At 43.9% G+C, this 15,041-nt stretch overlaps 1 protein-coding gene across 2 annotated transcripts in view; it reads right to left on the reverse strand.

Annotated features, from left to right (window-relative positions):
* Nucleotides 1-15,041, reverse strand: part of MnM (myomesin and myosin binding protein) — a 69,178-nt gene continuing 54,137 nt past the window's right edge. For both annotated transcript variants that reach the window (XM_075681069.1, XM_075681070.1), the window contains 5 exons: nt 13,817-13,885; nt 7,804-7,891; nt 5,009-5,091; nt 4,258-4,462; nt 1-425 (listed from right to left, as the gene is read on the reverse strand). In XM_075681069.1, the coding sequence (XP_075537184.1) occupies nt 326-425; nt 4,258-4,462; nt 5,009-5,091; nt 7,804-7,891; nt 13,817-13,885 (545 nt within the window). In that variant the 3' untranslated portion in view covers nt 1-325. The remainder of the gene's footprint in view (nt 426-4,257; nt 4,463-5,008; nt 5,092-7,803; nt 7,892-13,816; nt 13,886-15,041) is intronic.

A 15,041-nucleotide genomic window follows, 5' to 3' on the forward strand; every position in this document is an offset into this window, starting at 1 on the left:
TAAATTCATATCTTTATCTGAGGCATACGCCACAACACGGAGCAAAGCTTCATACTTTGCCCTCCTTTAATTATCAGCATGGTGCATGTCACCGACTTGAGCATGGAGGAGCGGGCAGCGAAACACGAAAGGGAAAACAACACTGCTGGCAGTAGTAATTATGCGCGCAGGGCTGCGTCGGTTCACAATTCCGTCGATCAGAAAGTGAAACGAGCGCGCGGCAGAACTGGGGGCGTGCTATATAGTTCCACCATTGCACGGCACTGCAGTCCGTCGGTGAGGCAGCCACTCTTGTTTCTCGACGACAGTTCGTTGCTCCGGGTCGTCACTGCTGACGCCAACGCCAGTTCTTCAGTTCGGGCACGGCAATGGTAGGCTGTCCCCACCCGTTCTTGTTGCCAGCGCTAACTTGGAACACGTACTCTCTGCAGTGGAATAAATAACAGTGTAGTTACATGTATTGTGTGTTTTGGCTATTCAAAATGTCTCTCTTTATATATGCGAATGTGTACCGAACTCATGCACAAACCTTTGCGATTCATTTACCGTAAAACTGTATACTTCCTATTCATATGGTGCTCTACTGAGTCCCATATTTTGTGGCATTATTCTCACTTTTCGAGCATATTTGTTTCCTTTGCTAAGTGACAAGGAGTAGCCGGTGCCGCCATAAACGCGCCAACCTCTCCTAATATTGATTTCAATAAAAAAAAAGAAAGAACCGAACGCGGTGGCAGCATTCGTAACAACTAATTTTGCCATCGTTGTAGAGTTTCGTCTAATTGTGTCAGTCATCCTCGCGTTTGTCGGCAGACGCAGCCACCTACAAAATTTGGTGTAAAGACAAGAATCCTTCCACCCTGGCGCACGCATGCGCCATAGTTATGGCTATTGAGCCACCATCTGCCTCTTCGTTTGTTTTCAGGCGGACGTAACGGCCATGCATGGAAACTACATTTCTTAAAGCAAACCAAGTGGTAGGGAATTCTTTTTGCAGGCCTACGATTATTTTTTCGTCTCGTGGTTAACTGGAAGTTAGAAGAAATCTCGTACTCCCCGATGAAGTAGGTTAACTCCCGTTGGGTGGAAGCATAGTTAGGTTGCTTCCAGAGTTAGTAACTCCCAAAAAATGAGGTAAATTTGGGAGAAGCAGTTCGTTTCGTATAGAGATATTGCCAGTACTCCATTGTATTTAGGCTGCAAGAATGCGGAAAGACAGTTGACATAAATATATAGAGAGCTTATTACTGTGCAATTTATAGCTAAGAGACGTTCTAGACGGTGCAATAAGGTTCCCAACAGCGCGCCCAAGCACCTGTGTACTGCTCGGCTGAGCCTGTGGCAGTCTTCCTGCGCTGCCTCATAGCTTTCGTAATTACTACGTCGCTTAACATGATCTTGGATTGTAGCGCGAAGTGAACACGGACACAGAAAGGAGCAGACAGGACGAGCGCTACAATCTAAGATCATGTTACCGTACCAACTCGCCCAACTTTCTGTCTTGTTGTACTAAGTCACTTTCCTGCATAGCGTTGTCGCCGCTTCAATTTTCGGAGATGTTTTATGTCACGGTTCTGAGAACGTCGTGATATTCAAATCCCCAAGAGTTACGCATGTGCCAGGAAAGATTACAAAAAGAAAAGAGGAAGACGGAAATGAAGGCGACGCGTTAATAATGCACTAAGCTTATTTTGGTACCCCCTAGAGAGCTCGAAAGATATTTATTTATTTATTTATTTATTTCATCATCATCATCAGCCTGGTTACGCCCACTGCAGGGCAAAGGCCTCTCCCATACTTCTCCAACAACCCCGGTCATGTACTAATTGTGGCCATGCCGTCCCTGCAAACTTCTTAATCTCATCCGCCCACCTAACTTTCTGCCGCCCCCTGCTACGCTTCCCTTCCCTTGGGATCCAGTCCGTAACCCTTAATGACCATCGGTTATCTTCCCTCCTCATTACATGTCCTGCCCATGCCCATTTCTTTTTCTTGATTTCAACTAAGATGTCATTAACTCGCGTTTGTTCCCTCACCCAATCTGCCCTTTTCTTATCCCTTAACGTTACACCTATCATTCTTCTTTCCATAGCTCGTTGTGTCGTCCTCAATTTGAGCAGAACCCTTTTCGTAAGCCTCCAGGTTTCTGCCCCGTAGGTGAGTACTGGTAAGACACAGCTATTATATACTTTTCTCTTGAGAGATAACGGCAACCTCCTGTTCATGATTTGGGAATGCCTGCCAAACGCACTCCAGCCCATTCTTATTCTTCTGATTATTTCCGTCTCATGATCCGGATCCGCCGTCACTACCTGCCCTAAGTAGATGTATTCCCTTACGACTTCCAGTGCCTCGCTGCCTATTGTAAATTGCTGTTCTCTCCCGAGACTGTTAAGCATTACTTTAGTTTTCTGCATATTAATTTTTAGACCCACTCTTCTGCTTTGCCTCTCTAGGTCAGTGAGCATGCATTGCAATTGGTCCCCTGAGTTGCTAAGCAAGGCAATATCATCAGCGAATCGCAAGTTACTGAGGTATTCTCCATTAACTTTTATCCCCAATTCTTCCCAATCCAGGTCTCTGAATACCTCCTGTAAACACGCTGTGAATAGCATTGGAGATATCGTATCTCCCTGCCTGACGCCTTTCTTTATTGGGATTTTGTTGCTTGCTTTATGGAGGACTACGGTGGCTGTGGAGCCGCTATAGATATCTTCCAGTATTTTTACATATGGCTCATCTACACCCTGATTCCGTAATGCCTCCATGACTGCTGAGGTTTCGACTGAATCAAACGCTTTCTCGTAATCAATGAAAGCTATATATAACGGTTGCTTATATTCTGCACATTTCTCTATCACTTGATTGATTGATATCACTTGATTGATATCACTTGATTTATTTATTTATTTATTTATTTATTTTCAATACTGCTGCTCTCAGCTGAGAGCATAGCAGGAGGGCAATACAATATGTGAAACGTTTACAAAACAATCAAATATATAAACAAATGTAGGAAATAAGAGGTTACAGTAATGCATTACAACAATACATAGTGGTTACATAAATATAGACAATGAACATCACTGTAGTGTTACTAAAGTTTAACAATATTGATATCATAAACTAACAGTTTCAAAAAAATTTTGTTTTTGTTGCCTTCAATTTTATTAGCGAATTCCGAGAACGATTTGATGTTTGTGATAGATGGGTGCAGTTGGTTCCATTTTCTTATGGTAAACGGAAAGAAATAATGTTTAAATGTTTCATTACTGTAGGAATATTCAATTAGTTTGTTTGCATGGCCTTGACGTGTAGGTTGAGTGTCGGAAAACGAAGTGTATTTGGATGCGTCTATCTTGAGACTGTTGTGAAGTATCTGGAATAAAAATTTGAGTAGGGCTTCTTTCGCTGTATCTGCTAGCGTTCTTATATTAGATGCGGTAAGGAGGCTAGAGGGTGAATCTATGCACCTGTACCTGTTATGTACAATTCTTATGGCTTTTTCCTTGCACTTCCTCCAGTTTTCTTAAGTTAGTCATTGTATGCGGAAACCAAACTACGTTGGCATATTCTGAAATCGGCCCTATGAATGTCTTATAGGCGAGCAGTTTAATTGGAGTAGGCGCTGGATTTAGGCACCTTTTAAGAAAAAATAGCTTACGTAGTGCTGCTGCGGTAATGTTATCGATATGCGGGATCCACTTAAGATCTGCGGTAAGTGTCACACCTAAATATTTATGTTTGTTAACTTTAGTCAGCACGGTGCCATTAAATGCAGAAGCGAAGTTAGAATGACCTTTTTTTGTAGTCATGACAACTACGGCGGATTTTTTTTACGTTAATTATCATAGAAGCGAAACGTAGGAACACAGCCATTTGCGGCACGATTCGCTTTCACCATCAGTAGAATTCGACTGGACAAACTTTAATAAAGGTCCGGCAGGACGCACTTCAGCGCATAGTGGGCGTCTCCACTACGCGCTAGCGTCATCAGTAGAACTCTCTTGAAGTTCATCAGGCTAAGGATTCATTGTCCACAATGGATTAATTTACGGCTTGTGTTCTGGTGTATATATATATATATATATATATATATATATATATATATATATAATGTGTGTGTGTGTGTGTGTGTGTGTGTGTGTGTGTGTGTGTGTGTGTGTGTGTGTGTGTGTGTGTACACGCTGGGGCACTTCTACACTAACTCGAGTCACGGGGAAACAGTCGCCGCTTAGCCCTTGAAGCTGAACTCACGTTTGTGGCTTGAGTCCGAAGATATCGCAGAGGCATATTCGCGACGTGGTTTTGTCACGCCACTGCTTGGAGGGCACCTCACGGCACTGGATGCGGTACCCTGTGATGGGCGAGCCGCCGTTGTAGATCGGCTTCGTCCACACCAGTGTCACTGACGTCGGCCCGGTCTCTGTCACCACGGGGTCCAAGGGAGGCCCAGGAACGGCTGTCGTAACGAAAGTATTACGTGCAATGCCGACCCTATCCGGGGGTTGCTTACTACGACAACACCTAGATTGAACTGCTCGAACAACGTTGCGGAAACGTATATAAAAATTGTGTTCTACACGTGATAGACGTTCACCGGACAACGGAGGCTTGGATGTATCAACAGTGACGGAGAAAGCAATGTCGCTGGAGCCAAAATTTCGGCAAGGGAACTTGTTTTCGTCAAGGCAGCAACTTTTTGCTACCTTGATGTTTTGAAGCAGCTGCTGCCCTTCCGAAGACAACTCCACTTTTCGAAATATTTGCTCCCAACGGCATTCCTTGTTCCACCACTATTGAACGAGCATTACGCTTCTGTGCATGCGCAACTGCATTACACGTGAACACAAAGAAATGTTGATTTATTTTTTCTTTACTTTTTAGCGGAACAGGCATTCACATTATAGCATCTAACAGAATTGCCGACAGGTAAACGCCATTCATCGGTCAGCAGCCGTCTGGTATTGAAGACCGTAAGTTTAACGCCTCGTACATGCATACTTACAAAATGGCTCGCGAGTTGTGCGTGGGACGTCTTCTAAGTAATTGAGACCCAGCATTCCATACGTCTTGAAGTGGCGTCTCGGCCTGAGGGAAAGCGACGCAGATTTGAGAGCTCTTTATGATATACTTGTCGCGCACAAAGAAATTTCATATTATTAGCGCATAAAGTACGTTCATGTTTCAAGCACCCCAGTTGCATGAAATATGATCTCGATGTTTTGTTGAAGAAGGGATGTTTAGTCGTGTTAGTGTAACTAACCTCCAATCCACTAGACAAATACGATACATACTACACACAGGTAAAGCGAGAGAGATCTGCGAAGCTTGGAAAGAAAAAGCCGCACATTGCTCCCATATCACGCAAAGAATGGTATAGGGGCAGACACATTCTCCAGTATGTGCGTGCAAACATTCAGAATTAGAGACTTTTAGCTATACGTTTACCGTCTTCTCCGCTCATACCGGCATATGCTAGCAATTTTTACAAAGTCCCATAGCGGGATTGCTATAGTGCGCTTTCGCACAGCACTCATGCAGGCTGCGGAGAACGCGCCAACTTGGTTTCTTTGTCGTTTAGCAGCCTGTCGCTCGTGATGCGGCAAGACGCACTCATCACATACGAAATCTGCATAGGTCCCTGCGGTGTCTCACCGTGTCAAATCTCCCGCATTACGTATGAGCGCACTTTTTTCTAACATTTAGTTAGCAAGAAGCAGTGTCCTATTCACCCGCAAGTCGACGCTGCAATTTTTGCTTTGGCGGAGACATGCACCCGGAAACTCTTTATGACGAAAAAATGATACAGGCATAGAAACAAGGAAAGCTGAGTTTTAATGTGAAAGCTGAGGAGGCGTGAATTCTTTTGATCGGGTCTGAAGGCAACGCGTGATTTTTGAGACCAGTGTACGAAAAGAGAAACACTAAATTGCAGGAATAAATATTTGTGCGGCAGAGGCAACGGCGTAAATGCTGTAAACTTCAGAAATGGCCAGGGGAAAGGTATAAAAATTTATGCATATATTCGTCATACGGGGTGATCATTTCTAGGTCTTCTTAAAGTTTTTTTTAAAATTGCCTGTTGCAGATGACATAATCCTAGTTCTCGAGCTGGATTATTCAGAGGCGGAGATTACTTGCACTAGGAATCGAAACACATATTCCTCTATTTTAAAGAAAAAGCTCTAATTGTGTTCTTGATTAATTAATTTACGGCACATCTTGCAATTTACGAAATGCAGCAGTGAGCTTGCAGTGCGTATCCGCTTGAAATTTATTTCCAGAATGAGACCAGTTTGAAGATACGCGAAATGAAACTCGCCGTAAAAATGCACTGTTGTTTCGTTTACTTCTTTAACAAAACGCTGTGTTATCCATTGAAGCGCAAAAGTAACTGGAACGTCCATGCATTTCATCCCACACTTTGGGAATTATTATTTCGAAACTGGTGTCTTCCTTGAGATTAATTTCAGATGGATACGTCTTGCAAACTCACCGGCTACAATTCGCAAACTGCAATACGTGCCGTAAACTAATTAATTAATACGCTCATTACTGAATTTTTGTTAATTAGTCAGATATGTGCTTCGATTTCTCGTGCCAGTAATGTTAACTTCTTTGAATAAACCAGCTCGAGGACAATAATTATGTTATCGGTCAGATGCAGTTTTTAAGAATTCTGGAAAACTTAAAAACGATCATCCCGTAAGTAGAACTTTTTGTGCGCAAACGAACAGAGACGAAGAATAGGAGCAACACAAGGACGAGCGGTTCCCTGTTTGTTTGCGCACAAAAAGTTTTAAGATGAATCTGTTCCAACAAGGCCGACTCGCAGTTATGATCCCGTATGTAGAGTTGCGACTAGGGTATTGCTATAGATAAGCAAGGCCTATCTTTTTATCTTATTCGCAACTTTCAGCAAATTGTGCCCCGAGCTGTAATACAATTGTGACAGACAGTTTCCACGGACTTTGAGAAGCCTTCACAAAGGAAATTCACCAAAGGTTACGATACTTCAAAATGCGAAATTTGAGCGCAGCTATATACGCGTTTTAATTTCGTGATATACTGAGGCAAAGAATTTGAGAGGGACATGTAGCAAAGTCGGCAATCGTCGAAAATCTGATCGGCGGGTCAAGCGCGTTGGCTTTTATACATGACTGGTCGAAGGTCCAGTGTAATCACTGGTGCCGTTTGGCTTCCAGAAAGTACCACACCATTCGCGTCGGGCATACAATCAGATTACAAAACGATCGAAAAACATGACAATTCAAACAAGTGCGAATGAGGCCGAACTAAGCCAATCAAACAAGCGCGAGTGAGAGCTGACGCGAGCAGACGATAGTACGAAACGAGCAGTCCGGCTGAGATCAGATACAAGTACGCATCGAGCGGTCGGACGGGTCCGCATGAAACCAATTTCCCACGCACATCACTGAGGGGGCTGCTCTCATTGGTCTCCACCACTCGCGGCTCGCGTCTTTCATCTACCGCTCCGCGTTCACTCTTTCATCTTTCGCTGTTGCACTCATTCGCTCGGTTACGCCGCCGACGCAGCCTACGCTCGCCGGAGGAACGGGCCAATAAGAGCTGTGCTCTAAAAGCTGTCATTAAGCCCCCCACACCCATCTGTAATTCCCAAAAAGATTGCAGGGTGATCCATAGAACTGTAGCGCGTACCTTCTTTGGGAGTCGGTCAATAATCGAGCTGGGCGAGCAAGAATTTCAGGCGTCTTTTTTTTTTAAATTAGAACTATGAAACTTTGCAAATTAAAGAAGGTACGTTTGCAGTTCGCTTACTTGTAGTACTCTTCCTTGTCTTCCTCAGGTGGTAGCTCGTACTGGCGCCTAGAAATCGTCGATGCTTGATCAGCGGCTGCTTCTGACTCTGGTGTAAAAAAAAAAGAAATCAGGAAACATGAATACGTTGAAAGATAAATGTCAAGAAATATCATTTGACGGGAAATATGGGGACGCTTTGGTCTGGTGGCTCAAGGGCTTGAATTACGTTTTTCGCGCTGATTCAGTCACTTCAACTGCGGATATAATCTGTAAGCAAATCATATGAATGTTTCAATACGCGCATACGTCGCTAGCCGTGCGTTATTTCTGTAAAAGGTTGTGAAGACACCCTGCGAGTGACCAGACCTGTCATCGAAGACTCCTCCATTTCACCCCCACCCCCCACCCCTTCTTTTCTTGCATGCCATTCACACCGAAGTCGAGAAGAAAAGCGAGAAGCGTTGCCCAAGTCAATTTACAAGGCTTTCTATTTATTGAAAAAAAAAAGAACTTTACAGAAACAGGAGTACGTGTCCCCGTGTCAGTAACATTTGCGCAAGCACATTCGTCGAAAGTGCCGACAAGTACTGATTGCTTCATGTTTGCTCGAAATATCGATGTTATCACGCTGGCAGCGCAAGTTTATGTTATTTTTGTGTACACGGCTGTACAATGTACGTGGCTGCCAGTCAAATAATCTAAGATTTCCTGCATGACAGTGGAACCTGATGTAGAATATTGATCTAGCAGAGACCAAACCTAACCACGCTTTTTGTTTTTAATCTGACAGCCGCTATGTCGATGAGCTCGTGAATCCTACATGTTTGCGGATGGTGGCGCACTACTTCCCCTACTCGACATTTGTTTACAGGATCCCGTGAACCCCGCGGCGATGTTGTGTAAGGCAATGCGCATGCGACATGACGTCCATTTTTTTTTCAGTCTTTCCTCTTGCTGCACCATAGTCTATATATCGGACGTTTCAGCGAACAGTTTCAGAATTTTTTTAAAAATTGCCTGTGGCAGATAGCACTATACTAGTCCATGAGCGGGTCTAGTCAAAGAGGCGGACATTGCTCGAACAAAAAATTGAAAGGCACAATCAAGTAATTAACAAAAATACACTAATTACGTTTTAACGAATTACCTTATGGCACATATATCAATTTACAAATTCTAGCCGGGCCGTTAGCAAAGAGGATACACTTGGAACGAATTCTCAGGATGAAATCAGTTTCAAGATATTAATTCCCGAACTTTCCGGAGAAATGCATTGGCATTCCAGTTACTTTTGTGCTTCAACGCATAAAACGACGTTTTGTTGAGAAAGTAAATGGAACGACAGCAGTGGCGTAGCCAGAAATTTAGTCCGGGTGGGGGGGGGGGGGGGGGGGCTCACTTTGAAGCATGGCCTTCTCCTTATAAAATTTGTCGAGGAATCCAATGCATTAATAATAACTGCATTGCCATTGCCAGAGATGCTGCAAGCGAAAAACGCTACGCACTGTCAAGACAACTAAAATATGTATTTTTTTTCATAAAAGAATGTACTCGTATGTCTCAAAAATTGTGCCCGAAATACCTGATATCAACGCGTCCATGTTTTCTGTCTATTTAATAGGTAAAGAAAATATCACACCAACTTTAGAACTATATCAGTTTGAAACCAGCAAAGCACTGCATATCGCTGATATGAAAAATGTAAAGGCCGTAAAATGAACAAGTTGAGGACATATATTTTAATAAAACCTTGTTAACCTTCCTGCCTTTTTCTCATTTGCATCTCTCTCTCACTGTCGTTCAAGAATCTTCTTTACATTTTTGTACATATGCAACGAGCAGGGAAAATTCGCAATGACGCTATCCTTTGGTAGAATTTATTGCGCAGGAGCAGCTGTCACCAGTCGCGTATTGGGAGTAATTGCGCCGAAACTATAGTCGCAACAGAGAGCACATATAGAAAGCAGGAGTTCTGCAAGATATACGAGGGGGAGTCAAATGAAAGTGAGCCAATGCGAAAATATGACAAACGGGGTACTTTATGAGCATTTAGACATTTGTCCCATCTGACTAACGAGTCGCATGATTCCCGTCTCATAAAACTCCTTGGGTTGCTGCTTCAAAAAGTATGTAACTGACTCTTTCGCGTCATCGTCCGACACGAATCTGGTTCCCTTGAGCTGTTTCTTCAAATGCTCCAAAATGCGAAAGTCGCAAGGAGACAAGTCTGGACTGTATGGCGGATGTTGCAGCGTTTCCCACTTGAACTTTGCCAATATTGTATTAACCACATCTGCGACGTGAGGACGGGCATCGTCGTGGAGCAAGATTACCCCGTTCCTAAATTTTCTACGTCGTTTGTTCCTGATTGCGGCACGCAGCCGATCCGACGTTTCACAATATCGGAAACTGTTGATAGCCTCTCCAGGTTTAGCAAATTCGGTCAATTATGGCCCCTGACGATCGAAAAAAAATAAAGTCAGCGCCTGTCCGGCAGAAATGAAGGCCTTTGCTTTCCTTGGGGGCTGTGAATTCAAATGTTTCCACTGTAAGCTCTGCCGTCGTGTTTCAGGCTTGTAGTAGTGGCACCACGATCCGTCCCCGGTGACAATTGCAGATAAGAAGTAGTCACCCTCATTGTGACACCGGATTAAATAAGGCAGCGTCGAATATCTCCGTGTTCTGGCGGTGGCTCCAAACGTTGGGCATCCATTGAGCTCACAAGAGCCGATAACCGAGATGGTAATGAATTATGGCGTCACCCGAACCGTGACTGATGCTCACACGCCCTGTCAATTCATCGGTGCCTATCTTCCGTTCTTGTCTAATCAGCCTTTACATTTGTGTTGGGGGTGATTGCACGGCGGCTTTGCCCCGGTCTTGCATCGTCTTTGCAAATTCCACGTCCTTCTTTGAACCGTTTGCTCCAACGCTTCATAGTGACCAATGAAATGAAATGTTCAACGTACACCGCAGCCATACAGCGACTAATTTCATTTTGGGAAGCATCTTCAGCTGTCAAAAACCTGACGACACCACGCTGTTCAACTTTTGGAGTGTCCATTATGTCACGCAACCTTGTTCAAGCCAGTGTATGAGAGCGTCCAAGAACCTTTATCCTGACACTTGCGTGTCACTTTTGTATATGAGAGATGCCCGTGTGCTACGCGTAAGCCTCGCAGATAATGAACCGAACCATTTTTGCGCGGGGTGGTTTGGCTCAATTTCATTTGACTCGCCCTTGTACATTAGAAATGCGAAGATACAATAGAATATGCAAAGCGAAGATACAGCGTGATAAAGGGCAAAAAAGTGTCACTGGAAACAAAGTTCACTGCCTGTATAGCCAAAACATCGCAACAAGATATTTAAATATAGGTATAAGTCCCCAATAAATCTACATATCTAAGAAAAAGTCATTGCAAATAATGCGTCAAACAAGGCAGATAAACATGTTGCGCACCACAGGTTCACAGATCACAGCACCCCCTCCCTCCCCCTGATGTATCGCTCACGACAGAAGCAGCATGCTTCGTCCCCGCTTTTCTCCCTTGCGCACGCAAGACTTAGCCGCCTTCGTCGGCTCACCCATGCCCCCCCCCCCTTACGCTTTCACTCGCACATACAGCATCTGGCACGCGGTCACGATGTTATCGCCCTTGGACTATATACGTAACATGATGGCGACGGCGACTGCAGGAATACCACTGTATTGTCCATATAATTGCTATCGCGATAATATAATAAGAGTATCCAGCAACTGAAGCATCCCGTGGCCCATTACTTTCCGCAAAAGAAGTTACAAAAATGGAAGTTACGAAATGGAAGCACGACTTTGGAAATGTCAATGCACCTTTCGCATCAAAGTTTATGAGAACTGTATACCTATAAAGTTTCAGAATTAAAATGCATGCGCTCCGTAGGTACCGCGGCCTCCGCGAGATGCCGCCCGCGACGAATCCGCTCGCCATCAAAGCGCCTTTGAAACTTTGTGCTCGGATGGAGCTCCTTGCGTTACGACATATGACTCCCGCTGAATGGGCGTTGCCGCAAAATTCAGCTTTATTTCGCAGTGTTCACGCTGAAATGCCTTTTCGAGCGTGAAAAGGACATTCTAGGCAAAATCCAGCATGATTTCCGGTGCCGGGGTCTGTTTTGGTCGGCGGTGCATGACAGCACGAAAACATTTCGGAGGGGGGGGGGGGGGGCGGGCTGTAGCCCCATAAACACGCCCCCCGCCCCACCCCGGCTATACGCCCCTGAACGACAGTGCATATTTACCGCAAGTTTGACGGCTCCTATCTCGTAAATAGTGTCGACCACACAATTTTATTCAAGTGGATATGCCTTCCAGTCTCACCCGCTAGAACTTGTAAATTGCAATATGTGCCATAACGTCATTAGCATAAAGCATATATGCAATTTTCGTTAATTAGTTGAATATACATTATAATTTTTTGTACAAGTAAATGTGCGCCTATTCGAGTAGACCAGCTCACGGATTAGAATTGTGCTGTCTGCCACAGGCTATATTTAAAGCTTCCTATAAGCCTTCGAAGAAGCACCCTGCATATGACTGCAAAGTGCTGTAAAAGGGCGCCTACCTTTCTCCTACTTAACAAGGTAACTGCAGCATGCCGCGATAAGATGATCTGGATTGGCGGCAGATCTTAATTGCGACAGTTACGCCAAGAAACTGAAACTATGGAACAGGAAAAGAACAAGCGCTAGGTATTTACGTGTCTGCGTTATTGTTCGTTTCTCTTTCTTTCGGTATTGTCCACTTATATGTCTGCGTCGGCTTTTTCCAAAATATACTGCTCACAGTACAGCTCTTTCTGCAGTTATAGTGGATGCACATGTACTTGAGCACCACTACAGCTGTACGGTGTCTGCACAAGATATCCAAATGGGCCGTCACTAGCTGCGAGTTGTTAACCCAGCCGTTTTCTAGCGATACATTTTGTAAATTGTAATTGTAACTTGACGTAACGAAAGAAAGAAGGAAGGAAGGGAAGGAAGGGAAGGAAGGGAAGGAAGGAAGGAAGGAAGGAAAATTATGCAGTGCCAGCTCACCGAAACTACCACCTTGTTAAACCATACTTCTCGCACACCGCACTTCGTGTCTACCATAACCCACAACGCTTGTCCTTGTACGTCCCTTTACTCCCGTTCGCGTCATAACCTTGCGCTGTCATTTCCGAGTCATGAAGTGCTTCGGGGCAGTTTGAACACGTCATAACTCTACTGTGTTTTTTTTTTTCGGTATTACTTCCGTTTCCTAAAAGGGTTCGCATAAACAACTACACTTGCGAGCGGCATCGCCTGCGTCATCGTAAGGGTGGACTATATTTGCGCTTGCCCGACGGCATTTACGGGCGTTAATCATTCAGGTGGCACCCGAATTAGTGGTAGGCGAATTTTGAAAGTTTCGAATACCAATCGAATATGACGCTGTAACTATTCGTATTCCTATCCGAAAAGGAACTACTCAGTACTTTCGAATATTTGAAGCTAACCAAACATTTTGCAACAACCGACTGATACCATATTATTATTGTTCTCTGTCTGCTAAACAAAGTTCCGCAAATTATTAGAAGGAAAACAACGACAGGATATTTTAAGGAATGTGGAAACAAACAGTGTTGTTTTAGGTGTCTCGGCGGAAGCTTACTTTGCTACCTGAGAATTTTGTTTTTAGTCGTTTTTGGCTGCTATAGTCGCAATATTATTTATGTGCATGCTATCTTCATAAAAACCTGGGCAAATATTCACAAATATTTTAACTCTGAAGTTAATTTTGTCATTGGCAAGCCGCCTTCGCTAAGGATGTGTCCGACATCAAAGTTGGCTGAAATTTCCTATTGCGAACAATCCTAACGTATGAGCTTTTCGTGAATACGGGCCTAGTCGTTTATAATATAGTAACCTGGTGGTGGTTTCGAAATGGGCCGTAAGGTAACGCCCCAGGCAGGGTCAGAGCGGTAATAAATATTTGTAAATGTGAATTAGTCTTTGAAGATGAACTTACGTCGTTTGCCTTCCACATGCATCTCTTCGAGGCGACGTCGTTCCTCCTGGAACTCGTCACTGCTTTCCTCTGTAAGCAAGGAAGTCGGCAAAGAAACTCTTGGTCAACTTCTTGAAATTTCATTGTCTCATGGATGTGCACGTGAAAAAATAACGATACAATCAATAACAATAGAAAACAACCAGGCCCCATTTTTATTATATCGCTTTTCAATATGAAAGGGCTTCAGAATAATTTTCAGGGTGAAATAGGAACAAAGGGTTGCGCTGGCTGGACTTTGGTCACTTAGAGACTGCTGCTATTAGATAACACGGGCTTAAATGAGTTGAGTAAAGCTTCTTAGATCAAAAATTGACGCCTGCTTCAGAAAGCAAAAAAAAAAAAAAGAAATTACATTCTGGTGTGTAGACCTCCACGAGAGTATTGCTGCTTTGGTAGTATTCTGCTGACATCGACAATGCCGATGTTTGTGGAAAAAAGAAAAGTAGGTTCAGTTTTCCACAGTAACTCTCACTCTCTTTTTTCTTTAGCCTTTTGTTGCTGTGACACCAGGACGAAATCCGAAATTGTCAGAGAGTGTTGAATCTAACGCCAAATTATTCCATATGTCTATGTGAGCCCAAAGAAGAATGATTTGATTGGATGAACACTGAATTGCGGGTAGAATTCTGTTTATAACTCTAATAACAAGTGCAGAGAATAGGCATTAGACGCTATATTTGTCTTTATTGAACATTCCCAAAATTACATGAAACAAAGGTGCTTACTGGGTAGCATAAGCCTACGAGACCACGTAGCCGCGCCACATTAGCCGGCTGTCGCCCTTCGCGCTCCTACGTAAATCGCATGGTCTTCATCAAGTCGTATCGTTATTTTTCTACGTATGTCGAGCATGTCACGCTGCTCTCTCTTTTCACAGGATGCCCACCATATGACCTAACTTCCCTAATATCAGACAATCGGCCACGTGCATAGTAAGGAGCTATAGGAAATCCTTGCATAGAATCGATGGAGCTGGGCTGAAACGCCTGACATGTACCCCCACCCCTCAAACCCTTCCATTCCGCTTACTAAATGTGTGTCTCACTGAGCCGTTCGTATTCACACTTCCTTAAATATGACAGCAACGAATATCACATTTGTTTCAACGCTATGCCCCGCGAGGGTACAGATCAGGAGAGTTGAAATAACCTGAGCGAATTACTCTAAATGGCTAGCGTGTCAC

This window comes from Dermacentor variabilis, chromosome 2 (genome assembly GCF_050947875.1).
Source record: "Dermacentor variabilis isolate Ectoservices chromosome 2, ASM5094787v1, whole genome shotgun sequence".
NCBI lineage: Eukaryota > Metazoa > Arthropoda > Arachnida > Ixodida > Ixodidae > Dermacentor > Dermacentor variabilis.